Source organism: Leopardus geoffroyi, chromosome D1, assembly GCF_018350155.1.
Source record: "Leopardus geoffroyi isolate Oge1 chromosome D1, O.geoffroyi_Oge1_pat1.0, whole genome shotgun sequence".
NCBI classification, from domain to species: domain Eukaryota; kingdom Metazoa; phylum Chordata; class Mammalia; order Carnivora; family Felidae; genus Leopardus; species Leopardus geoffroyi.
Genome location: NC_059329.1, coordinates 1505928 through 1533052, shown reverse-complemented (window position 1 = coordinate 1533052; position 27125 = coordinate 1505928). Strand labels below are relative to the sequence as shown.

Here is a 27125-nt window from a genome sequence, read left to right as displayed (position 1 = left end):
TAATATGAATAAAATCCAAATTGCCCAATGGGAACGTAAAACTCTCCCAAATCTGTACCTTCATTACCCCTCTCCAGGAACAGGCCCTCTAGCCCCTAATAAAACGCTAATTCATCAAATTCTCAATTAACCAACTTATTTTCAGCATACAAACCCCTCTCCTGAGACGCCCTGGTGCAACCTCCAGTTCTTGCTTTTCCTGTCAAAATTCCAGTTCGAGGATTTCTATCTGAATGAAACTTTCCCCAGTTTTGCCCAGAAAGGATGGGATGTCACCGCCATGCTGTATACACTTCCCCAGCCCTTAGTTCAATCTCTAAAATGAGACACACTATTCTATCCGGTGTTAATGACAATTAACAGTAAGTAACATACACTGCGAATGTCACCCGTACCAGTACTTTGTGTTCAAATTACTCATTTAATCCTCAAAACACCATGTCATCAATTTTACAGTTGTCGTAACTATTTTTTTTTATTTTGAGAGAGAGTGAGCGGGCACAAGCAGGGGAGGGCAGAGAGGGAGAGACAGAATCCCAAGCAGGCTCCACACTGTCAGCGCAGAGCCCAACATGGGGCTCAATCCCATGAACCGGGAGATCGTGACCCGAGCCGAAACCAAGACTCGGACGCTCAGCCGACTGAGCCACCCAGGCACCTCTGTATTAACTATTTGAAAGCTGAGGAAATCGAGGCTCACGGGGTGTAAATGGCAGTCGCGGTCACGCAGCTGGGACAAGCCATCTGCCCCCAGAGCCCACTCCCTTAACCCCTGGGAGTACTGAGTCATGTGTCACTGCACCGGCAGACAGGAAGCAACGTGAGGTCCTCTCTCCCTCATCTTTATCCTCCCACGGGACAAGCTCTGCATATTATCCACGCTCACCCAATATTTGTTGAGAGAATGAGCAAGTAGGTTAACAGAAGTGCTCTTATCCTTTAGAGGAAATACATGCACAGTTAAACGGGCCTGTCGTAGAGCTTCCTACCAAGAGCGGTTCCAGTGGTAAGAATTTCAGGTAGGAGGGGGACTCCGTTCTCAAGTAGCTGGGTTATGACACGCCCCTCAGAGGGTCTCCACCACGTCTCGGGCCCTATGTGGATGCAGCACGAGGCTGTGTGACTGCCTCGGTATCCCGAAAGGAGGCAGAGCAGTACAAAGCCAGAGTCCAATGGCATTGGCTTGATATCCCGGAGCACATTCTCACGGGCGAGTCTTAGCGCTCGTCGCCCGCACCTGTGTGTGTCAAACGTCACACCCTCAGGCCCCGATCGACTCCCCCCAGTTAGGTCCCAGCCGGCAGAACCTCCAGAAGAAAAATGCCTTCGTCTCGGCACCCAATGCAGACGATACCCGAGAGCCAAGGCCAAGCTTTACGGGAGGCAGAAGGTGACTGACACGAGGCCACTGCTGACGAGCACCCTCACCATGTCATGACAACACTGGAACGTGACAGAAGCTCTAACTTCTCAGGCCCCGGAGGCCGCCCTACTTCTTTCCCTTTTACTGAATGGCACCGAAACTTGACTCTGACTTCTCCTACCTCGGAAGGCGTTCTACTTCTTTCCCTTTTATTTTCAGGGCTTTGAAATTTTTCTCCCAATCGTGGACCGTAGAGAGATGTTTTTCCACTAGAGCTTCCATGTCAACTTGTCCAATTGCGATCCATTCCTATTAAAGAATGGAAACCATATTAAAGAAACAGAATTTATCAACATATAAAAAATTAGGGTCCAACTAATTAACACTGATAAAAAGGTACAGATGTAAGGTATTCAGGTAAATTTCAATTTAAGGACGCAAATATAACCATTACTGTAGAGCTTAAAAAAACTATTTAATATATGAAAGTAAGTGATCATCAAACTTCTTTTAAAAGACCACAAAACCCTTTTCTCAGATTCTCTTCTCAAATTTGATGCATCCAAATACAGAATCATTTGGCAAAGCCAAGGCTACAAATTTGAACGTATGCACATCCAATCAGTCCTAGAAACCCGACAGTCAGAAGCAGCACCCGGTGGCAACCAGGAGACCGGCTGACGTCTCAGTCATGCGTCTTGGGAGCGAAAGGAAGGACAAGGGACACAGGTGGGGTCTCTCCCCATTGAGCAGCCAAGGTTCACTTCAACACGAGGAGGAAGTGAAATCCTCTCCACCTCACTACATCTGAGACCTCACTCCAAGGGCCGCTCGATTCAAAGAATGAACAAAAGGAGATAGTTTCCCAAGAGGAGTTAAAATTGACACAACAGAATCTTGTCACATCCCAAGCTGATGCAACTAGTTTCTCAATCTTCAAAAAGTCAAAGACAAAAAAATCTTAGTAGAACTTGGTTCTCATCTGTGGTGTAAATCTGGGTTGTACAGGAATCCTCACACTGGCTCCCCACCTTGCCGTACTTTTACGTTATGCCACACGAGATAAACCGTAGATCAGTACACTTAATACTCATTCAGCCAATCAGATGAAACGTTATAACAGAATAACAGACAATTACAAGTTCCATACCTTATGTTGGTGTAAAACAGCTGATAATCTCCTAAACAGATCTTCTGCTTTGCTGAAAATAGTCAAAAATCCACTTGCATTTCTATCAATCATAACAGAAAAAATAGACTCATCTCCGGCCTCACCCACTCCCCTAAACAGATTAGGAATGCCGATGAACCTCTTCATTTCTCTGTAATATTTAGCCCGGATTTCTTCAAGAGGAGGCCTGAATTGTAACCGTCCCTGTCTGAAAACAAAGAAATAGCTTTAACATATGAATTACTGGAAAAACATGGTCTGAAAATGAAAGGGGCTGTAAGAAAGCTTACTTGTACACTAGGTCTATGCTTATTTCTGGCAGGTTCTCATTAAGTGCCTCCAGGCCCATCTGATACTGGTGTTCGAGGGCTTTGTACAGCTGGTGATTCCAGTGCTGCTTCCATGCACGCATGTCACCGGCCTGGAACCCCTGATAGGATAGAGTCAGGTTTTTTATTTAAAAACCAGGTGACAGAATGGATGTGGGGAATAAGCTTCGGAACTCCTTGGGCCTGCACCCATGGGTTAACAAGGCACAGAGAATTACAAGGCCATGGGATGCTCCCATCCAAGTGTACATCAACAAGATCGGGCGAATAAGGACAGAGAAGGGGGGGCCAAGTCCCCCAGAATAGAGAGGGGGGGCAAAGGCCCACAGAATAGAGAGAGGGGACAAAGGCCCCCAATACAAAGGTATATGAGGTAAACAAGATTAGGCGTTCAGGGCAAAAACACCCCCCCCCCCCCTACCCATTTAGTACTAGAGCAGAAAGCTGCTTTCACAGGAGGGAAGGGTGAAGTTAGGTAAACAGGTAAATTGGGCTATAGACCCTGTGGGGCAGTGAAGCTGCCCAGAGCGGAGATGATTAACAAAAGAAAGGTGCATTTGCAGTGATCGGTATTGAGGAGGGCACCTGTTGGGACGAGCACTGGGTGTTGTATGGAAACCAATTTGATAATACATTTCATATTAAAAAAACAACAACAAAAGAAAGGTGCCTTGGCAACCCTGAGGTCACGTGTCCTACCTGCCTCGTCCCCTAGGCTAAGATAAACAAAGGTGCTGCCTCCTGCCCTCTGTAAACAACCTTCCGCCAGGCTGCCCGGTGCCCCGACGTTGTTGTGTATTAACCCAAACCCCTAACCCCGAATGTCTTCAAGACCCCCTTTCCCTCATGTCCACAAGTTAATGTTCACAGATTCATTGTCCCTTTGTGCACGTCCATTGCCATGTTTGTAAGCCTTCTGATGCTAATAAAAGCAGGGCAAGGGCCCTTATTTGGGGCTCTTGTCTTTTCTGGACATTAGTCATCTCTCGCTTTAATCCTGCGTCCCACTCTCTTGCTCCACAAGAGAGAACTTTAGACTTAGATTCTACGACAAATGGGGTCTTCATTTAAAGCATTTATATCGTATATAGTGAAATTATAAGCAAAAAACAACAAAAAAAACAACAACCCATTTTTAACATCTTAAAACATGCAACTCCTTCACTGCTACCTGTAGTAGGACAGTTTATATAAAGTCAAATATAAAAATTTCCAAGCTTCATGCTTTTAAATAGTCCACAAAAAGACCGGCAAAATTTAAAATATCAAATTAACGTGAAGTGGATGTTATATATGGGCTTTATACTATGGCGCTAAAAAAAAGTCAGTGGTTTATTTGATCAACTTCTTAGACCTCTTTCTAAAACCCCCATCAAGTGCAGCTCTTCTCTTCCTTCTTCACCCCCTAAATAATCCACCGCACATTTTTAAAAAATAATCAACTGAAAAATATGAAGGTGCTCAAGACAGTTTACACTCTTTGTGCTTCCATATAACCATAAATACATTAATGCTAACACTTGTTTTTTCTTCAAGATCTAAGAATTGGGAGCTCCCAGGTGGTTCAGTCGGCTAAGTGTCTGACTCTTGCTTTCAGCTCAGCTCGTGATCTTGGGGTTCACGACTTTAAGGCCTGGATCAGGCTCTGTGCTGGCGGCACAGAGCCTGCTTGGGATTCCCCCTCTCCGGCTGTCTCTGCCTGCCACCCTCCACCCCTGTGTGTGCACGCACATGCTCCCTCTTTCTCAAAAGAAAAAAAGAAATAAACTTAAAAAGAATTGAAAAAAAAATCTCAGGGCACTAGGTGGCTCAGTCGGTTAAGCATCCGACTTCAGCTCAGGTCATGATCTCATGGTTTGTGAGTTCGACCCCACATCAGGCTTTGTGCTGACAGCTCAGAGCCTGGAGACTGCTTCGGATTCTGTGTCTCCCTCTCTCTCTGCCCCTCCCAAACTCACACTCTGTCTCTCTCTCTCTCAAAAATAAATAAACATTAAAAAAATTTTTTTTTTAATTTAAGAACTGAAAACTACATGTAAACAGATAAGACACGTAATTCATCCTCAGCTAAGACCCCCTACCACAGACCGGGCAGGAGGCTCTGTGCATTACACTTACATAAATACCATAATTTATCAAAATGTGTATAGAAATGGAATTTTACCCAAAAAAAAGGAAAACACTCTGAAACGGTTATTTCAATTACTGGGCTTCTGTCCAACTTCGCTTCATGTTCTACACATGTCTCCACCAGCTAATAGAAAACTAAACAATGGTAACGTTTAAGCACCAAGTCAAAGAAACTACTAAGTCTGAACTGAGAAACTGGACGTTCCGAAAGATAAATGAAAACTTATTTTTATATTTTTAAATGTAAATGCATTGCTAATTTGTGGTCTTTATATACAATTCAGTAGAACTCTACATTTCTTAGAAATTTCTTAGTAAAGATTTACAGATAACCTTTATGAACTCTTCCTCAACTCCTATATTTACCTTCTGAAAAGATCACACTTGAAGAGTAAACACCAAGGAAAACATAATTACCTGGGCCTCTACGCTTGCTAAGCCAGTTCTCAGTTCTTGTAATCCATCTTTCCAACGCTGCTGCTGCCGAAGCAGATCAATGTTCATGAGAAAGACGACCTGTTAAAAATTAAAGCACAGCAGTCACAAAGTAACCCTGGAAAAGCAGTAACTTTTCGGTAGGAAAACCTGACAGACACCAACCACCTCTACTGAGTGATCAAGATTAATTCAACCGATAGTAAGACATAGAAATAACTGATTGATACCCTGACAAAGGCAAACATCGCTGCTGCGGTATTTCTGTCAGAACCGCATCACCCTGATCTATGAATGAGAGAGCTTCATACAAACCACATTGAGACACTTTCTACAAAAAAATAACCGATTCTGTAACTAGTATCAAGGTGATGGCAAGCAAGGAAAGTCTCAGAAGGAGGAGGAGACTACAGAGACTCAACGACCAAATGCAAAAAGACATCAGTGGAAAAGCTGTAAAATTCAAAACCCACCAATTGCCTAGTTATCATAAATGTAGTATGGTTATTCAAGTTGTTAACAACAGAGGAAGTCAATAAGTGTGAACTCTGTACTATTTTGGCAACCGTACGTCTGTTAAATAATTAGACTTCCAAATAAGTAAAAACGATTTCAAATTATAACACACGGTGCCTGGGGGGTTCAGTCAACTAAGCATCCAACTCTTGATTTCAGTCCATGTCATGATCTCACAGTTTGTGAGTTCGAGTCCCACCCACGTTGGGCTCTGTGCTGACAGTGCAGAGCCTGCTTGGGATTCTCTCTCTCTCTCTCTCTCTCTCTCTCTTACTCTCTCTCTCTGCCCCTGCCCTGCTCTGTCCCTCTCTCAAAAATAAATAAACTTAATTTTTTTTTAATTTAAAAAGAATAAATTTACATCCCAATTACCATTTTAATAATACTCTTCATAGATTATCTAATTGCACAAATAAAACCTACCTTTTCACAAAATGTAGTGTGCCATTTTCTCAGTTTTCTATTTTCAGTGGCAAGTCGTTGGGCAGCATTTTGGAGCTTTTGGATGTAGGCTTCTAATTCTTTAGGATTATCCCAAGTAATCTGTGACTTTCCCCCACTTCCTGCTTTTGAATTCTAAGGTACAACAAATGCCATTTAGCGATACAATGCATTTCTTTTTTCCACAAGATCTTACACTGTCCATCTTCAGTCCAGTTATCCCTAACACTATCTGCAATGAGGACGCATAGAGTAATGCTTCCATTTTATAAACAATAAGGCAATGTGGCAAAATGAAGAGCTCCCTCCCTCCCAAGTTTCCTCTCTTAGAGTGAAACAGCCCTAGATGAGCTAGATTGACCTCTCTCTCTCTCTCTCTCCCTCTCTCACACACACACACACACACACACACACGCACAGGAATGACAGGTGGAAGGCAGCAGACGACCTTGAGGCCTGGAAAGCTGAGAAGAGACACATGCACGCTTCCTCACTGTCTCCATATGTGCAGGACAGGGCGATGGACACGCCTCCCACCAGTAGCCACCTCCAGGAACGTACCACAAGCTCCTGAAGAAGCCGGCTCCCTCTGGCCAAAGGACTGGGAACACTGTGGTCCAAGGGAACCTTTAGCGATACCCACCCTACTCTGGCCAAACACCAACAGAAATGCCACAGCTCTGCAGCCTGAGCAGGACCAAACAGGGGGCTGACCCTCCATCCACCAATCAAAGGCCAGGAGTGTTCAAGTCCTCGCCAAGGGAAGGCTGGCTGAGCAACAAGCTGCCCACCCCCGGGCAGGCAGGTCAGTCCAGTGCTCCCTACCAGCCACGTGAACGGGGCTCGAGAAGGGGCCAGGCTCATACCCTGCTTAGGGGCAGCACAGGCCGGGCCCACCCTCAAGGGAAGGTGTCAGTGCCCTGAAAGGGGCACTCAACTCCCACTCCCTCACGGGAAGCCGCGCAAGTCCAGGATGGTTCCTGTGGGGCCCAGTGGACTGTGGAGCACACACACTCACTCGGGGATCGCTACGCTTCATTCCGTCACAGAGAAACGCTACTCAGAAAGGACCGCAAACTCAAAAGCTAAGACCATGACAGCCAGGAGGAAGTAGAAGATTCTGAAAGTGCTAACAGATCTGTCAAGTGTGACTTTCATTTCTGGTAACAATATCCTTCGGTAAAGGGGGGAATACAAACATTGCGGGACAAAAGAAAAGACAAGAGAATCCATTGCAAAGTTGCTCGTAAGACATGGCTAAAGCCAATTCTCTCAGTAAGGACTTCAAAAGCAAAGGAAAACTCTGGGATTAGGGAAATGTCAATATAAAACAAACTGTCCTTCTTGTGAATTTCTTAAATCCTACCTGATGACTGAAGCAAAAATCAAAACCCCATGTGCCTGGTGCTGTGTGCACACAGACAGTACTCCACACTCAGGACAAATATGTAAGGATGGAGGGGAGAAAGTGCCCAACAGCAGCCAGGTTTCTACACGTCCTTGACGTGCTGCCTGGCAAGGCAGGGGATCACTCACGTCCAGAATACAGCAGACCCTCCATACGCAGCCACTGAATGGATGAAACGCAATCGTACTCAATCTGACAGAGCACTCCGTGCAACAGCCTAGAAAGCATGAATGAGCAACCACCACACATGACCCACTGTCACACTGCTAGAGGTCATGAAGGTAAATAAGTCCGAGTCCCTGCCCTCGGAGAGAGTGAGTGGCCAGAGGATTAGAAAGAACCTCGGCGTTCTTGCTCCTTCCATCTTGGTTTCTTCTCTACTATTCGGTCTCATTTAACATATGCTAATATAATGATGTACTTCTCACAACCCAATTTCTCATAGAAATATCAACAGATGTTTCTTTGAGTATATTTATTAGAGAAGAAAAAGTCCTAAAGGTGTGCAATTAAACATTATCTATTTGGTAAAAAGGGGTAAAAAAATAATAAAATATTTCCCATTTTCAAAAGTACACTTGTAAACAGGCACACACACAAAAAAATTTAAAGGATATACTCCAGACCGCTAACAATGGCCATCTCTTGGTGATACAGTTTTAAAACACGTTTTTTCCTGTTGTTTGCCTGTGTTTTTTAAACTTTGCATTATAAAGTTTGGAGCTTTCACAATAAAAAATTTTTCATTAAAAAAATTTTAAAAATTTAAAAATCTGTAATATGAATTATAGGACTTGTTGTAAATTGTAGGCCTGAGAACTAGTGAGCAGAACAAAGTTAATGTAGTAGATCTGACTGCCATCCCTTAAAGGCCTATTTAACATCCTGACCCTGACCCTGACCCTGACCCTGATGCGGCCCTGGCACCTGCACACGTGGATCTTGGAGGCCCCCCACCACCCTAACTTGTAAGACAGCTCATGGTAGCTCAACCACACAGTTTATACTCAACACTTGATCTCCTTCTGGGCATCTGGAAGTTTGGTACATTATCAGGCAGAAGATACCTCCAGGACGAGTCCCCCAAAAGTGCCCAGGTACAGAGTCTCTAATGGTCTTCCCGGTGAGAAAACATCACATGTATTACAACTTGTGATGGGGAGCAGGGCGGGGGTGCAGGGGCAGGTGGAGGACGCCCTGTGTGGGTCCACAGGGAGGGGTTCCTGACAGCCAGTGCCCCGTTTGCCCAGCCTTCGTTCCGGGCCCTTCCCTGTATGGACTCTGCTCTGCACCTCCTGCTGTAGAAGACCATAAGGAGATTGGCCGTGAGTACAACTACACCATGACCTAGCAGTCCTCCTACAAAAGCACAGAAACTGGGCGCAGTCTTGAGGAAAATCACAACCACTGATCCACTTGCAAATAAAACACTAAGAAAAGGGTATATTCCTCTTCTACTTAATCTTTAAATATTTTATGTCTGTTAAGACTAAAATTATAGATTTCAAAAAGCTACAAGTCACATAGTAATAGGATAGTTTGAAAACTAGTGTAGGTTTTCCTAATGCCATATGCATGGATATTTAAACAAGCACAGATAAAAAAAAAGCCAAATAAATCTCAAAGTATAAAATCAGGAGACGACAGAAAAGCCTTAAAGACTGGTATATAAGGACCTCACAATTCAGGGGCGCCTGGGTGGCTCAGTCAGTTAAGCATCTGACTCTTGATCTCAGCTCAGGTCATTATCTCACGGTCGCATGGGTTCCAGCCCCGCGTAAGGCTCTGTGCTGACATCTCAGAGCTGGGAGCCTGCTTGGGATTCTGTGTCTCCCTTTCTCTCTCTGCCCCTCCCCCACTCACACTTTGTCTCTGTCTCTCTCAAAAATAAAATTCTTTTTAATGTTATTTATTTTTGAGAGAGAGAGACAAGAGTACAAACGGGGGAAGGACAGAAAGCAAGGGAGATACAGAATCCCAAGCAGACTCCAGGCTCTGAGCTGTCAGCATGGAGCCAGATATGGGGCTCCAACTCACAAACCACGTGATCATGACCTCAGCTGAAGTCAACGCTTAACCGACTGAGCCACCCAGGTGCCCATGAAAAATAAACTTTAAAAAAAAAAAAAAAAAAGACCTCACAATTCAGTAAATAAGTAAATATAATAGCACACAAGTTGTATACTACATGTATTAATTCACTGGATCAAACTCAGCACCTGAATATGTGAAACACTACAACCACTTAAATCTACAAGTGTTACTTGTTAAGAGTGAAGGAAGTCACTGGGGAACAAAACCTTAGATCAATATTAAGCTGAAGGGTACACTAAAAAACTAAGAAACAAGAAACACCTCACAAGTAAAATCTATTATAACACAGAAAGTCCATTTACCTTAATTATCTGTTCAAATGCTAATGCGGATTGTAACATCATTGGCCTCTGACTTTGAATCATTTGTTGATCGATGGAATTGTAAAAATGTGCCACCTACAAAGTAAAAGTACAATTAGCAACAATCATTAATAACTAAGACACTTAATTTTTCACCTGTTTTCATTTTTACTTGTTTGAACGGAAACATCAATGCTTCTCATCATAAGATTTAACAAGAAGCAGCTTTTCATCTCTAATACAGCACTGATGCCCATGTTAACATACGCAGTCACTCCTTGCTGAGTTCCCACAATGTGCCAAGTCCCGTCCCAGGGGCTGATTAAACAAAGACTAGAAAACCCAGTCCCTGTGACCAAGAAGTTCACAGTCTCAGGGGAAATATGGAAGAAACCAGTAAAGCATATCAAATGCTAAAAACTGAACTCTTCACTCCTGCAACTCTGCAAACGTGTTCCTTTGTCAGCATTTAACAATTAATCCACTTCTCAGACCAAGAGATCCTTGAGTTGTCCTTTACTTTTCTTTTACATCCCACATCAATGAAGTCTACTGACTATACTTTTTGTTTGGTTTTTATTTATTTTTTATTCAAATTCTAGTTAGTAACATACTGAGCAGTATTGGTTTTGAGAGCAGAATTCAGTGATTCAGCTCTCACCTACAACCCCTGGGGCTCATCACCAGGTAACTCATCCTCCCACCCTCCCCCCCTCCAGCAGCCCTCAGGGTACTGTCTGTACTTAGGACTCTCTTGTAGACAGGATGCCTGGTCTCTCAGTCTGTTGAGAGTCTGACTTCAGCTCAGTTATTATCTCAACTCACAGGTTGTGGGACAGAGTCCTGTATTGGACTCTATGCTGACAGCAAGACTTGCTTGGGATTCTGTCTGTCTGTCTGTCTCTCTCTCAGTCCCTCCCCCACACACCAACACACTCCCTTTCTCTCTTTTGAAATAAACTTAAAAAAAAAAGTCTCTTGTGGTTTGTTTTCTTCTCTTTTTCCCTCCCTTCCCATATGTTCGTCAGTTTTGTTTCTTAAATTACACGAGTGAAATCATGAATTTGTCTACTGCCTACACTTTTAGAACATACGTTACAGGCAACCATGTCACCCACGTCCACCAACCCCAAGGAGGGTGAGCACCCCCATCGCTCGACAAGACCAGTGTGGCCGTCTCCAAACTGGTCTGTCTCCAGCGGTGGCTTCCTAGTGTCTGTTCAAAGCATTCAAAGAAGCCAGAGTGGTCCTTCCTAAAGATAAATCACACTATTCTATTTGCTACACCAAAACTCCCGATGACTCCCCACTGCATGTGAGAATAAGATCCCAAATCCCAACACTCACCTAAAACCTTCCACTGGCTTCCCAATATGCTGTCGAATAAAACCCAAATCCCCAAGCCATGCCGCTCCCCCAGAACATATGTTTCACATAAGCTGCCCCACCACAGAGCCTCACTGCAGGGCGGCCACGCTGGGCTCCTTGCTGCTCCTGTGACCTCCATGGGAGTCTCCCTCAGGAGCCACGTGTGAACGTCCTACACCCAACAGCCTTCCTCCAGACACCTGCAAGGTTCTGTGTCACTTGAAGTCGTATCTCTTCCCAAATGTCACCTTTCAAGGCCTACCCTGACCACTCTGTATAACATGGCAGTCTCTGCTCCAAACGTTTTTTCTTTTGCTTCACAGTCCTTAGCACTACACTAGCTCCCAAATTACAACACCTGCTTCAAGAACAGCATCTGGCAAACTGTAGGCACTTGGTAATTATTTCTTCAATCGAGGAATCAAAAACCAGAGATACCTACAAGGCACACTGATGAACGAAAGAGCAACTGTCAGCTCTGTTGGGGGAAAAGGAGAGGTTCAGGAAAGCAGATCAAGTGGACACCATGGAGTAAGTCGAAGGAATTGAAAACGGTGGTCTTTTCATGTCTGTATCCCCGGCACCTCACAATACACTTGGCCCAGAGTACATTCTTAAAAATTATTTCCTAATTTTATAGATGGCCTGCTTCCTGCCACTAGTACATATAAAATAGGCTGTATTTGGTGGAGGATATCCAGGGTATTTATTCTACACCACAGTCGCAGTCCAAGAAAAAGCCTATTCCAGAACACTAGAAGCAAAAGAATACACAGAATTACAGCAATCTGGCTGAGCTACTCTCTAACCAACTCCCACTTCCCACTCCCTGCTCCGGCTGAATTCTTGCTCAGAAGTGAAGGTACGCGTAAACAGATCTCCCCAGGGGAAATACCGATGCTACATGACCACACTCATCCTTGGAGCTCCTGTGTCGTGCACTAAATACACAGTATACGAGAGTGAGCAAGCCTCTCTGCTTTCGAAGACGCAGCCCCTCTGCGTAACACTCACCCACCCCACCCTTGTGCTCCTGAGAGAACCCACATACCCCTCCAGGCTCACACCAAACAGCATTCCTCCGTAAGGATTTATCTGATACTGCCTCTACCCCTACCCAGGAAATAACTGAAAATTGCCACCTCTATGCTTTCCTGGGACTTTACAAAATCTTTAATAGAGTACTCGTAATATATTACCTATTTTTTTAATGTTTATTTGCTTTTGAGAGAGAGAGACAGAGAGAGAGAGAGAGAGAGAGAGACAGAGCATGACTGGGGGAGGAGCAGAGAGAGCGATACCCCAGAATCTGAAGCAGGATCCAGCCTCCACAGTCAGCACAGAGCCCAACACAGGGCTCGAACCCACGAACCACAAGATCATGACCTGAGTCGAAGTTGGATGCTCAACTGACTGAGCCTCCCAGGTACCCCAATACCTGTTTTATCAAGTTTTCACTTATCTGTCATCAGTACATAAACTTAATGGAATAAATATGGGCTTTGGAGCCACCTTTGGTATCAAATCCCAGCTTCATAACTTACTAGCTACGTGGCATCAGAAAAACTATGTTATGAATCAGATCCCCAATTAGTTATGTGAAAAACGGGGAGTTAACTGAAATAACATAAATAAGGTATCTACCAGAAGGGCTGATACTTATGAGGATTCATTGTTTGTTTCGCTCTCTCCCTCCAGACCAGTGGTTCGCAACCATGGTTGATTTGCACCCAAGGGGACACTTGGCAACGTCAGGAGACACCTTTGAATGTCAGTACTAGGCAGGTGCTACCGGCCAGAGAGGCTACCAAACACCCTAAAATGCACAGGACGCCCCCACAGAAAAGAAGTTAACAAATGCAAAATGTTAACAGTGCTGAGGCCGAGAAACCATGTGCCAGAATACAGCAGCCGCGTATTCATCTCACACCCTCGCTACACTGTGCACAGCAGTACAGGTGCCCAGTGGATCCTCGCTCAAAGAACAGATGGAGAGCGAGACATGCAGGATACTGCTCTTCCTCTAATATATTGTTCCTGACCACTAACATACTATTCCTGACCACTAAGATACCACTCCTGCCTCTAAGATACCACTCCTGCCTCTAAGATACCGTTCCTGCCTCTAAGATACCACTCCTGCCTCTAAGATACCACTCCTGCCTCTAAGATACCACTCCTGCCTCTAAGATACCACTCCTGCCTCTAAGATACCACTCCTGCCTCTAAGATACCACTCCTGCCTCTAAGATACCACTCCTGCCTCTAAGATACCACTCCTGCCTCTAAGATACCACTCCTGCCTCTAAGATACCGTTCCTGCCCTCTAAGATACCGTTCCTGCCCTCTAAGATACCGTTCCTGCCTCTAAGATACCACTCCTGCCTCTAAGATACCACTCCTGCCTCTAAGATACCACTCCTGCCTCTAAGATACCGTTCCTGCCTCTAAGATACCGTTCCTGACCTCTAAGATCTGTTAATTACATGAGCGAAAAGACAAAACACATCCAATACTACAGAAAAGCGTTCAAGACTGATGTGCATACTGCATACGGAATAAGGACGGATCACCCAAAGGAAGACAAAACAAAGAAAGAGATTTCTGAGTGGGGAATTAGGGATGACTCTGAGTTTTCTACTAAGAAGGAACAGGTATCCATGCATGGAGACACGTTCAGAGGAGAACCGGGTCTCATGTGATTGAAGCATAGGGCACAACCTGAAGGGAAGAGTCCAGGCGGTGAAGGCCACAGCCAGTCAGGTCAGTTAGAGCATGATTAACAAGGGCCTGAGGACTGTGCTAAAGAGACACACAACGAGGGGTAATAGTTGGCTTTAAACAGGGAAATGTGGGGCACCTGGGTGGCTCTATGGGTGAAGCATCTGACTCTTGATTTCGGCTCAGGTCATGACCTCATAGTTCATGAGTTTGAGCCCGCACTGGGCTCTGCTCTGACAGTGCAGAGCCTACTTGGCTTTCTCTCTCTCTCTCTCTCTCTCTCTCTCTCTCTCTCTCTCTCTCTCTCTCTCTCTCCCCCTCCCTCCCTCCCTCCCTCTGCCTGCTTCTGCCACTAACAAACATGTGCCCGCTCTCTTTCTCAAAATAAATAAGCAAACTTTAAAAAAACATTAAAAAAATAAACAGGTAAATGATATGATGGCAATGTGCTGAACAGATAGACCCAGGAAATGACCAGAAATAGAGACTAGTCCATCAGCCTTGTAAATCTCTAAGAACCTGCCTACTGAAGGTGAGCGGAGGACAGAGGACGCTTTGGTTAGAAAGTCCTTTAATATCCATGCATGTAACATGAAAGAAAAAGGAAAAAAAAAAAAATTACACTCTAATTTTCCAAATGTTTTTAGAATGAATATCAATACTTCAAATTAATGAATTCCTCTATAGGCTTAAAAAGCAAATTTTGTAAAGTAGTCATTTAGCAAACCATAATTTCACAAGACTCACTGGTGCTATTCTATTAGCCTAAAAAATAACAAAAGTAGAAATTGAAGCCCTTAAAATAGTCTAATGCAATGAACTCAGCACAGTCATATATTCCAAAGTGTAATGCCATACTTGTTTAAGAATAATTGCTTGCTTGCAGAATTTCTGTGCAATGTTTGCAACTTGCTGTATTTTGGCAGGAATAACAAAGCCAAGAGCAGAAAGTTGACGAACTTCTCTCAGGAGAATCACCAACCGATCTGAATAATGCACCTTTAATGATCCATCATTAGGATCCAATTCCATAATTCGACTATTAGCCTCGATGCTACAAAATAAAATAACTTCTTAAGTTTCACATTCTCACTCTTGACATAAAAAACACAATAGTTTTTATAACTTTTCTATAAATATAAAATTAACTCAAAGTAAAAAAAAAATTTTAATCATAGTTTCCAAGTAATCTTTTTTTCTACATAGTATCTCACAATTCAGATCTTGGTAATAAACTGCAATACCCAAACTACACCATCACATTAATATTTCACTCAAGCAGTTTTTTGAAGTCAGAAAAATCAGTTGCTTAGCCTTCAGCTAAGACTCAAAACTCACATCATATTCACCATAAACAGAAAAGGTTTGGGGGAACCTGGGGGGTTCAGTTAGTTAAGCAACCGACTTCGGCTCAGGTCATGATCTCACCATTCATGAGTTTGAGTCCCGTATCGGGCTCTGTTCTGAGAGTTCAGAGCATGGAGCCTACTTCAGATTCTGTGGCTCCCTCTTCTCTCTGCCCCTCCCCTGCTTGTGCTCTCTCTTTCTCTTTCAAAAATAAACATTAAAAAAATGTAAAAATTTAAAAAAAGAGAAAAGGTGGTGATTCATCTTCTAAAGGGTACCTTAGATTTTTTTCTTTTTTTAAGTCAGCCTACTTGGCCCTTTAATACTTTCATTAAAGGATCAATGATAGGGGCGCCTGGGTGGCTCAGTCGGTTGAGAGTCGAGCTTCGGCTCAGGTCATGATCTTGTGGTCTGTGAGTTCGAGCACCACATGGGGCTCTGTGCTGACAGGTCAGAGCCTGGAGCCTGCTTCAGATTCTGTGTCCCTCTCTCTCTGCCCCTCCCCCACTGATGCTCTGTCTCTGTCTCAGAAATAAATAAACATTAAAAAAATTTAAAAAAAAAGGATCAGTGACCAAGAACATAAAAATGGTAGGAGTAGAGATACTCAAATGTTTCATTCCTCAGATCTTTGTTTCTCTACCTAAGGACTGGCCTTTGTGTTTCTTTCAAGGCTACAGCAGCTACTTTTAAATCAGGTCATTCAACTCAGCGTGGACTGTGACAACACTGAGCTAAAGTGATCAACAAGTATTTTATTCTCATGACCTCTCTTTCAGGATCAGGTTTATATAATGCTTATTCCTTCAAATCACTTTTATCATTTAGAAAACACGTAGGTCTTAAAACGCAAGCTACTGAAAAGCAAAGAACAAATCTATCCCACCCACATAACAACACATATAATAAAGCATAATAAAAGGGAGACACTTTGGGGGCACCTGTGTGGCTCAGTTGATTAAGCAGCTGACTCTTGGTTTTGGCTCAGGTCATGATCTCATGGTTCGTGGGATCGAGTCCCATGACAGGCTCTGTGCTAACAGCGTGGAGCCTGCTTGTGATTCTCTCTTTCCCTCTCCCTCTCCCTCTCTCTGTTCCCCCTCAGTTTGCGCATGGGCACACTCTCTCTCAAAATAAATAAACTTAAAAAAAAAAAGTTAAAAAAGGTAGATACTTTAAAATGGCTTAGAATAATGATTTAGCCCCAACTTTCCTATAACGTAAAGCCTGTCAGAAAATTTTAATGGTCAGTTTCTCTGCCTTTCTTTATTTGCAACTAACCTTCAAAATTACTTTCTATATACCAACATATCCTGAAATATATTCTAAAACACACTGATTTTATGGAACAGTGATGGGTTTTGCCCAGAAAAAAAAGCAGAAGTCAGAGTATTTCATCGGCAAATGGAAAACACCAGGATAAACAAAGTTGAACTGACTTCTTTCCAGAAAGTCTCAATCCTCTGGCATGCTATTATACACAGAGGATCTCCACTAGAATTACAAGGATAAAAGTGTGAAAATTTCCCAAATGTACTTGACTACAGAACTTTTTTCCCCAGCATCTCTCCTATTTCAGGTTTCAGTAGGAAGGGAAAGAGTTACATGGCACACAGTTATAACCATTATGGCCTGGTACTTTCTGGTTCTTCGAAGAGAAGAACACAATCAAAATGAAAGATAAGGGGAAAAAAATTATTCATTCAGTCTAAGAAGCTACCATTTTTGGACCTAAATATTCTTTGTAGCAGCATAGGGAAAATACACAGAATTTCATATTATGAACAAAATTAACTTTTGAAAAGTAACAAGTTTCTAAAAACTAAAACATGACTAGTTTCTAAAAATATAATAATACACTAAGAAAAGTTTACCTGAACAAAGAAACAATGGTTTTTCCAGACCATACTTTTTTTTTTTTAAACAGGACATTTTTTCTTTTTATTTTATTTTAATGTTTTTATTTATTTTTGAGACAAAGAGAGACAAAGCATGAGCAGGGGAGGGGCAGAGAGAGAGGGAGACACAGAATCTGAAGCAGGCTCCAGGCTGAGCTGTCAGCATAGAGCCCAACACGGGACTCGAACCCACAGACTATGAGATCATGACCTGAGCTGAAGTCGGATGCTTTATAAACTGAGCCACCCAGGCGCCCCTAGACCATCCATTTTAAACAGCCATTAGAATAATTAGGTTAACCAACTAAATTAGGTTCAATCTAGCTCAATAAATGTTGACCAAACCCTTACCCTATGGTAGGCGCCATAAGAGTATTTCATAAAGAAATACTCTCTACCTCAAACAGTTTGAAATTATGAAATTTTACAATTGATAATGGTGTGTTTGTGTGTGTCCATGTAAATAATCTTCACGTAAAAAAGGTAGAAAAACATATATGAATATCGATAGCAAAGAACCATGGGAAAGGACAGCCTCATTCCAAAATCAGAATCTGTAGGTCTGAGAAACAGACCCAAGAAGCAAGGCAGGTGGCCAACTAACTCAATCTCCCAAGTCCCCAACTGTCAGGACTTAAAAGCTGAAAATCAAAAACTAACACAAATTTTTTTAAGGAGCAGCAGCAAGTTTGGGGAAAGGAGAGAAGAGAGATCATTAATTCCATCCTGTCACTTAGATTACTCACATAAGAAACAAGATCCTTGTGTAGATTTCACTGTTTAGTGTAGTTACACTTACCACAAGCCGGATCTGGAATCAGACAAACCGGACTGAATGTCCCTGGACCAATCATCAAATTGTTCTTGTTCATACAGTTTAAACTGGTCTAACAGATCTTCGGCAGCTCGATGGAAAGATCGAAATCCTGACAAGTCAGATAAAAGAGCCTCTGCAATCTTGAGAGTATCATCCACCTTAAAAAGCCAAATTACATGAATATTACAAGAATGTATTAATACTTATCATAAGATTAGCACAAAAGGAACCACATTCTCCAATCTGTGATTCAGAAATTATTTTCCCATTCAACTATACACAGTAAAATAGAAAGCTTGCCAAGGAATGTAAGAAAATCAACCCCTACTCTGCTCCGCTTTAGACAACCTCAGAATAACAAAACACAGATGATAATGCCAAGTGGGTATAACCTGAAGGGTAAGGTAAGGGAAATTCAAGGCAAACTCCCAAGAATTCAGCAATGTCCCTAAACAAAGGAAGCAATAATGCGCTAAGTGCTCTCGCAAACAGCTCAAACAATAACTGCCAGTCGGAATAGCAATCAAAAGAAAGAAATGCCTTTCTTCCACAACTGTACAAAGAACCTTATAGCAATTTGGAAAGCTGACTGACAAAATTGGGCAGAATATTCCAGAAAATAAAACATCAAAAATACAAACTTCAATAGGCAGAACTCTCAAATATACTAGCCTTTATAATATTCTATGTCTTCTGGCTCTTAGTCACAGACTATAACCAGGTAATGTTCATTATATGAGTCAAGTGCCATACCATGTACATTAAATAGTGAGTACGTGAGAATCTGAGATCAATTTTAGTAATACTAAAACATTAACATAATAGCCGTTAAACCCAGAAACTGCTGACACTACGTCACGCAAAGTCATAATTACCTTCACATTTCCTTTAACTCCCTCCAACCAAGAATGATTTACTCACAGAAATACACTTTCAGAGAGACCTCACAACGACCAACATTCTACTATGATAATCTCAAAGGATTAAAACAATCCTTTGAAAATAAGTAAAAGATGGTTTCCTCTTGAATATTTCTAAGAAGGCACTTTACCTGTAACAACGGCCCCTGGGTAATAAGTGACTTGATAATTATCCCTACATAAAAATGAGTAGACCATTACAGCCACGTCTGTACCCTTTTTCGGAAATCTGCACAAGAAAATTAGATGGATACGCCAAAGAAAACAGAGAATGTTTTTAATGTTTTCACTCCAGTTCTAGAGTGCCTTCTACTTTACTTTGGCACATTTTACAACTAGTATCCTTCAACATCTATCAAAACTAATACCTTCAGTTCCAACTGGCGAACCCAAACTATATTATTAACAACTTCCGACAGGTTTCTGCCAGCAAGTGGTCCAGACGCCTCACCAGGAACTCCTCGGCATCGATTCTCAAAGTCTAATCGAAAATCTGTAACATTTAAGTCAAATAAATGATTACACACATTCGGCAAGTATTTCCTAAATGCTTTCCATGCACCAAGTAGTACATTAAAGGTGGTGAACAGAAAAATAGTAAGACTTGGTCCTTTGCCCTCAGGAACCTTACCATGCATCCAATGAGACAGAGAAAGAAAATAACTAATTTTTAAAATCTGTAATTTGGGGCACCTGGATGGCTCAGGTGGTTGAGTGTCCGAATTCGGCCCAGGTCATGCTTTCGTGGTTCATGAGTTCAAGCTCCACATGGGGCTGACAGCTGTGCTGACAACTCAGAGCCTGCCTCAGACCCTCTGTCTCCCTCTCTCTCTGCTCCTCCCCAACTCGCACTCTCTCAAAAATAAACATTTAAAAGAATAAATAAAAATCTGTAATTTGTAACAAAAATAGTAAATTAATCTTCCACCTATATTGTTATAAGATACAGTCTTAATCCTAAATAGTATACAAGAAAAAGTAACCTACAAAAATATTTTCTCAGGTAAACGCTATAATCTCTGATAAACTTTTACCTTTTATTGAGTCCACAAGTCTTGCCAGTAAAGTTTCTCTTTCTAACATCAATTCTTTACTTATAGTTGGACGCTTCACCAGCTCTTTGTATTTCAGAAACGCTTGAAGAAGCTAACGTAAAATAAAAACAGTATATATTCATCCTAAGTTGATCAACTTAGTAAATATATAAATATCTCCTAAAACAGCTTAAGGGAAATATTTCAGCATTTTACCTGCTGTGGGCTGTCCTGAATTTCTGAAATATAAATTTTCAATTTTCCTGCTATTTTCTGTTCCGCAGGTGCAATAATTTTTTCATACTGAGACACTGCAGCTTTCCATAAAGGCTAAACAAATTAACAACATCATTAGACTTTTAGTATATAAATGTCTGCCTTGAGAAGGACGACACAAACAGGAAATTGACAGACAAAACAGGATTCAACCTCAGTATATGGATTATAATGCACAGGATTCAGGCCGGTAAAGGGTTCAAATACTCGAGTCAGGCATATCATTTTCTCTTCACTGGCAGGTAAAAAATAAAGAAGCTTCTCATGAACTGTTCTAACTGCCAAGACCTAAAACATAAAATATCAAAACAACAAATTTATTTAAATCAATCTAAAGTCTAAATATACTGAGCCAGAATTTATTTAAACTAGGTTCACTGAAATGAGCGATAAGACTAATCTTGAGAATTACGACTCATCAGTAATCAAAGTGGCGCTCGAAGATCTATCGTTACACTACTGTCCATGTGCTCAAACCTCATGAAAACATCAAATCTAAATGTTTTTAAACATGTTTAAAGTTCATTTAAGCAACGTTTTAGAATCCTCAACACATGTAAAAACTTCTAATTTTCATTATTCTGCATTAAGTTCCATTCTACTAATGAAATAATATGTTAACAACCCTGTTATGTGTAGTTTACAATAGTAGAAAACAAATTGTTGTATTTTGTATCTAAAACTTCCCCCATCAGGGGCGCCCGGCTGGCTCAGTTGGCAGCGCACACAACCAACTGTTGATCTCAGGGTTGTTGAGATCAAGCCCCAGGCTGGCCATGAAGCCTACTTTAAAAAATAAAATTGTCTATAGTTTAAATGAATAAAAGGTGTGGTATTTTAATTTAAAAAATAACGAACAAATAAAATGTCCGGCACCAATTAAAAAATTAAGTAAAAACATTACAACCTTTCATCGAAGTTCAAAATATGACTACAAACTACTGATTCAGTTTCCTCTTGCTAAGAACAAAAATACCAATATAACAGCCATCTACTGGGAAGGCCTGAAAGCACCAGCCGTTCCCCAACCAGACAACTGTTGCTAGATACCATTTTTCAGTAAAAAGCAGCGGGAGAAATGACTAATTCCAGAAACAAGGCACAAGACTGTCCAAGATGGGCGGGCATACTTGGGGGCCGAAAGTAAGGGAGTCGTCAAGGAGACAACTGGGTTCCTGTCAAAATGACCTAAGAGCCAACGTAAGTGGGCACTCACTGCACAAAGCTCAGGCAATCTGAGGACAATAACAGCTCTAATAGACTGAAACCCAAACTGTAAGAACGTGCAGCTTCCTAACAACACTAGCATTTCATTAGTCGTGTATGGAACTTATCATGATACTGGCTTATTATTCATTGTTCTACACAGTGACAGGGGCTTCTGGGTGGCTCAGCTGGCTCAGCAGCTGACTCTGGATTCTGGCTCAGGTCACCATCCCAGGGCATGGGATGGAGCCCCACGTGAGGCTCTGCAGTGAGAGCACAGAGCCTGCTTGGGTCTCTCTCTCTCTCTCTCTCTCTCTCTCTCTCTTCCCCCCTCTCTGTCCCTCCCCTGCTCACATTGTCTCTCAAAAGAATAAAAAAGAAAAAAGAAAAAGAAGGAAGAAAGAAAGCAGATGGAAAGCAGCACTTAGGTGGTCCCACTGGGCACCGGGCACTGGATCACATGACCGCCACAAATTATCTCACACGAGCTTTAATTCTTATTCTCTCCCAAAAGAATAAATGATTTCTCTCAGATGTGTAATGCTTATTAATGATAAATACATGCCCAAACAAGTGAGGACTACCTGACACTTAACATCAGAGGTCTAGAGAAACAAACGATACCTCTTCCAGGCGCTTGCCCAGTCTGTCGAGTGTTTCAGGGAAGTATTTCTCACTTTTCCACGGATGAGGAACATAGCGCTGCCACACCTGACCCGTGAGGTGGTTACAGGTGATCACCCACTGTTCACAAATGGACACACCCGCTCTGAGGTGGTCTTTCACAAGATAGTAAGGATCTTCCCACAGATTCAAAGTTCCCAACTTCTTCTGAACAAATCTTCCAAATGAACCACCTAATAAAAGAGAAAGCAAATTTTTTAAATGTTTTAATTTATTTTTGAGAGAGACAGAGAAAAAGCGGGGGAGGGGCAGAGAGAGAGGGAGACACAAAATCAGAAGCAGGCTCCAGGCTCTGAGCTGTCAGCACAGAGCCCTACACAGGCCTCAGACTCACAAGCTGTGAGATCATGACCTGAGCCAAAGTCGGACGTTTAACCGACTGAGCCACTCAAGTGCCCCAAGAAAGAAAATTTTTAATGGAAATGTCTTTTTAACAAATAATTATAGAACACATGCTTATGACAAAGTTTAAAATAATACAAATTAGCAAACTAAGGATCTATGAAATACCACATCCACATCCTTAGATTATCAAAAACAAATACCTTTCAAGCCATGCAGGCACACACACGTTTGTTTTTATTTTCGCATCTTTCAATATACCATGTGCACCTTTTCAAGCGCAGAAATACATATTATTTTCTCAAAAGGTTGCAGGGCCTACTGTGTGGATGTAGCATTATACGACCAATTCTCGAATGCTATTTGTTTCTACTCCTACAATGTTTCTGTACGCCTACAAATGATGCCACAGTACATGTCCCTGCCCATATACCTCGATGTGCTTGTGTAATATTTCCTGAGGATAAGAATGCCAATGATATTCTCTAGGTCAAAAAGCATATGCACTTTGAATACTGACAAACCAATACCCTTTAAGACTTTGGAGATCATTACAAAATAAAGCTTAAATTAATACACGTGTAGGGACTACAAATCTATGTAAATTTACTTGTATTCATGGTCAAAGAATTTGACACATATTATTTAAATTAACCAACTATATACAAATTTCCATTTAAATAATCCTATATGATTTGCTCTAAAAGTTACCCTAAGCAACAATTATTACATTAAGGAGCACTTTCAGTAAGAACTTGAAAGAAAAACTAGAAGATAATAAGGCAGGCTTCCAAAGTTCCACAAGTTTACTTCTTTACCAGTACCTATGACATCTAAGAGATGTAACATCCGTGACTCAGGAAAGTGATCATGCTCTGTTTGTCTCCACACATCATCTACAACATCCCGGGTGGTCTCCACCAAGTCAACCACTTCCAGTAAGGATAGACTGTCCAAGTTATAGAACTCCTAAAACCAAAAGGCATTCATTTTTAAATGTAATGGTAACTGTACCTTAGGCAATACAGTCAACATGTTCCCAGATTTTTCAACTGCTACAATTCTAAGACCTGTCACATCACTTTTGCCTCCTTTTCCTACCAGGTCGACAGGTTACTTCTTGATGGAAATACCCTACGAGTTCCCTCGCAAACATAAATGTCATGACAGCCAGGAGAAAAAATGAGAATGACAAAAAGTCGATTCATTTACTTTTGCTCTTGCCCTAATTTTAAGTTTGGATTCATTTCTCCTAGTTATTCAAAGGAAGTGGCCTTAATGACTTACGGACATGACCCGCTGTAGTTCACACGTGTCGTCATTCGGTCACTGTGCTGCACGTTACCAGTAATACAATTAGAGTTCAAGATTTCTTATTTTATATTCCATCATTATCACAAAAAGAGCTTAAAACCATTTCAAACACCTCACTAAAATGCTATTATTGAAACAATCTTGGGAATAAAGAGAAAATTACTAGGCATTTATTTTGAAAAGAATCTTCACTTATTCAACCTCTGAATATTTCAAAGAATAATCAATCGAGTATAAAACTAAGACTTTCCATACTTCAAATTCCTTCAAAACGCTAATTTGAATAAAGCGAACATTCTTTCAAAAGGACCACTGCCTCCACGTAGATTAACGTCTGCTAGTGTTTCAGGCTTTGCTTTTCCTATCTACCTGCAGAAAAGTAATGACGTTTTTGAGAAAAATATGTACTAGAGATTAGAATCTACCTTTCGTACAAGTTTTCGTTTCTAAGTTGTACCCACGTTACATGCACACCTTCAGAAAACCCTGCTACACATGAAGGATGTACTTCGTTCATAACCATCAAGTAACAGCTGTAAAACAGAGGGAACTCTGATGCAGCTGGGCCCTAAGCACCTCCATCTGAAGCCTGGCATGTGACCGTGTAGGAACCACGTACTCTTGCGATGGTTTCAAACAGCTCCTTAAAATAGCCGGCTCTCTCTCTGCTAATCTGCTTACTTCCACGATGAGCTTCTTCCACCCAGAACTGGAACTCATCACTTGGTGTAAGAATACCTGAAAAGGTATAAAGGGAAAAAAAGAAATACCCATTGAGAATGAAAAGCCAGAAAATTATCTGGTTCATTTGCTGATTACGCGTCTGTCCTGTACTCTGGAAGATGTACATAAAGTTTTACGATTTCTATCAACAGACAGTTCTTACCTAAATGCACTAACAACAATTAACAGCATCAAATTTATGCTTTGCAGGTTTGGTGCTCAGTATGTTTCCCGTATGTGTTTGTCAACCATCCACATGCAGGCTGTCGGTCTGCATCTAATACTAGCAAACTTGCTTCTGCAGCACACAGCTTTCCGAAGCCTTTGTAGCAACTGCTACAATTCTAAAACCTGTCATATCACTTTCGCCTCCTTTTCCTACCAGGTCGACGGGTTACTTCTTGATGCAAATACCCTACAAGTTCCCTCGCAAACATAAATGTCATGACAGCCAGGAGAAAAAAATGAGAATGACAAAAAGTCGATTCATTTACTTTTGCTCTTGCCCTAATTTTAAGTTTGGATTCATTTCTTCTAGTTACTCAAAGGAAGTGGCCTTAGTGACTTACAGACACGACCCACTGTAGTTCACACGTGTCGTCATTCGGTCACTGTGCATACCGTGCATCTCAGTGAACACCATCCAAATTAGAAATGATTACAATTTAATCAATAAATACTTGTAATTTAATGTCAAAATATAAATAAATAAAAATAATCTTACTTTTCAATTTGCTTTTATATTTCCCAAAGAACTGGACAATTTCTAGTTGCTTAATCACACACTGCAAATATGTGCACCATTCTAGGTCTATAGGATTCAAAAAGTATCGGATTTACTGCTCAAGCAGAGTGTAAAACCGTATCCAGTACTGTAAAATAGGATTTGTGTATGTCATGCATTTCATGTGAACTGTTCATATAAATAATATCATCTACAAGTACAATAAAATTATAACTAGCTTCAGATAAGATACATTTTTAAAATTAAAATCAAGTGTCTTTGCCAAGTAGGCCATTAGGGGTCAATCCCATGTATTCACGGATGCCAGATTTATGAACTCATCCATTTCCTAACATTTACTTGTAATCTGAAATCAATGCCTGTGGTGTTTTCGTGACCGCTCACAGACATGTGCAGAGCAACAAACAATTCAAGTCACCCCACGCATACGTTCCCAGCTGAGGCTCTACAAAGCCACGCTGCCTGTTTCAGATCTCCTGCTGTAAACAATTCGCCTTTTTGCAACCTATCCAGCTGCATGTTTTTCTCATTTGGGGGGCTTTTCATGGGTGAGTGCTCTGTTTAAGATGGCCCCCGAGCACAGGACCGAAGTACAGCCTAGTGTTACCAAGGCCAAGAACACTGCGATGTGACTTCCTGAGAAAATACTTGTGTTAGAGAAGCTTCACTCAGGCACGAGCTACAGGGCTGTTGGCAGTGAGCTCTAGGGTAATCACCAATCTATATTAATAACAGTGTCTTTAAGCAGAAACACACGTAAACTATGGTTCTATGTTGAGTAGAAAATGTTATGACCAGAGGCTCACAGGAACCTAATCTTGTTTTCGCCCGAGGAGCTCTATTCAGTCGTTACCGATGCAGTGTTCACAGTGACTTTACAGAACGTAACTACCGCAAATTGTGAGAAGCAACTGCATTTTCTCTTGCCATGACTTGCACATTGTTAAAGATTATACTTTTCTCTTCTCAAAATCCTTGTAAATCTACTCATTTAAAGGAAGCTCAGGCTCAGAAAAGTCTGTGAAAAAATACATTAATTTACTAGCATACTAGTAGGAAAGCTATTTTGACTTTAAGTTATGGTTCTCTACCTCGTGTGTCATCTTCCTTAAATTTCAATTTTGATAAGTTAGTGTCTGATCTTCGTAGAACTACGCCCAACCCAGCTTCTAGTTCACTCAAAAGATTCTGAAGTTTGGGATCAAGGTCTCTGCTCCATTCCTGATCCTAAATAAAAACAGACAAGAGCAAACACTGACCACAAGTTCCCCCAATCAAACTGGCCCCCTTAAAATACTGTTGAGAGAAATAAGTCCAAATACACCATGCCACTCAAAGCCCGACTACCTCCATCACATAAGGGAGAAAAAAAAGTCCTTTCAACAGTCAGAACTTTGTAATTTCCTGTATAGCGACATAAGAGCTGTGTGGACTGCATTTATACCTTTCTCCCATTCTTCTATTCGTCAACAAAGCTGACTTTAAAATTTTTTTCAATTTTTATGAGACGTTTTCAAAAACAAAAATACTAATGATATTAA

At 41.6% G+C, this 27125-nt stretch overlaps 1 protein-coding gene across 15 annotated transcripts in view; it reads right to left on the bottom strand.

The window, feature by feature from the left end:
• Window positions 1-27125, bottom strand: part of DYNC2H1 (dynein cytoplasmic 2 heavy chain 1) — a 347379-nt gene that overhangs the window by 310447 nt on the left and 9807 nt on the right. For 11 of the 15 annotated variants that reach the window (XM_045486606.1, XM_045486612.1, XM_045486608.1 and 8 more), the window contains exons 3-18: window positions 26676-26811; window positions 24736-24854; window positions 23621-23771; window positions 22401-22633; window positions 20724-20858; window positions 20511-20624; window positions 20295-20406; window positions 19629-19753; window positions 18323-18498; window positions 15137-15332; window positions 10190-10285; window positions 6368-6520; window positions 5411-5509; window positions 2825-2964; window positions 2514-2742; window positions 1545-1672 (exon numbers count right to left, since the gene is read on the bottom strand). In XM_045486606.1, the coding sequence (XP_045342562.1) occupies window positions 1545-1672; window positions 2514-2742; window positions 2825-2964; window positions 5411-5509; window positions 6368-6520; window positions 10190-10285; window positions 15137-15332; window positions 18323-18498; window positions 19629-19753; window positions 20295-20406; window positions 20511-20624; window positions 20724-20858; window positions 22401-22633; window positions 23621-23771; window positions 24736-24854; window positions 26676-26811 (2342 nt within the window). The remainder of the gene's footprint in view (window positions 1-1544; window positions 1673-2513; window positions 2743-2824; window positions 2965-5410; window positions 5510-6367; window positions 6521-10189; window positions 10286-15136; window positions 15333-18322; window positions 18499-19628; window positions 19754-20294; window positions 20407-20510; window positions 20625-20723; window positions 20859-22400; window positions 22634-23620; window positions 23772-24735; window positions 24855-26675; window positions 26812-27125) is intronic. The other 4 variants (XM_045486607.1, XM_045486617.1, XM_045486619.1 and 1 more) reach the window with 1 other exon arrangement.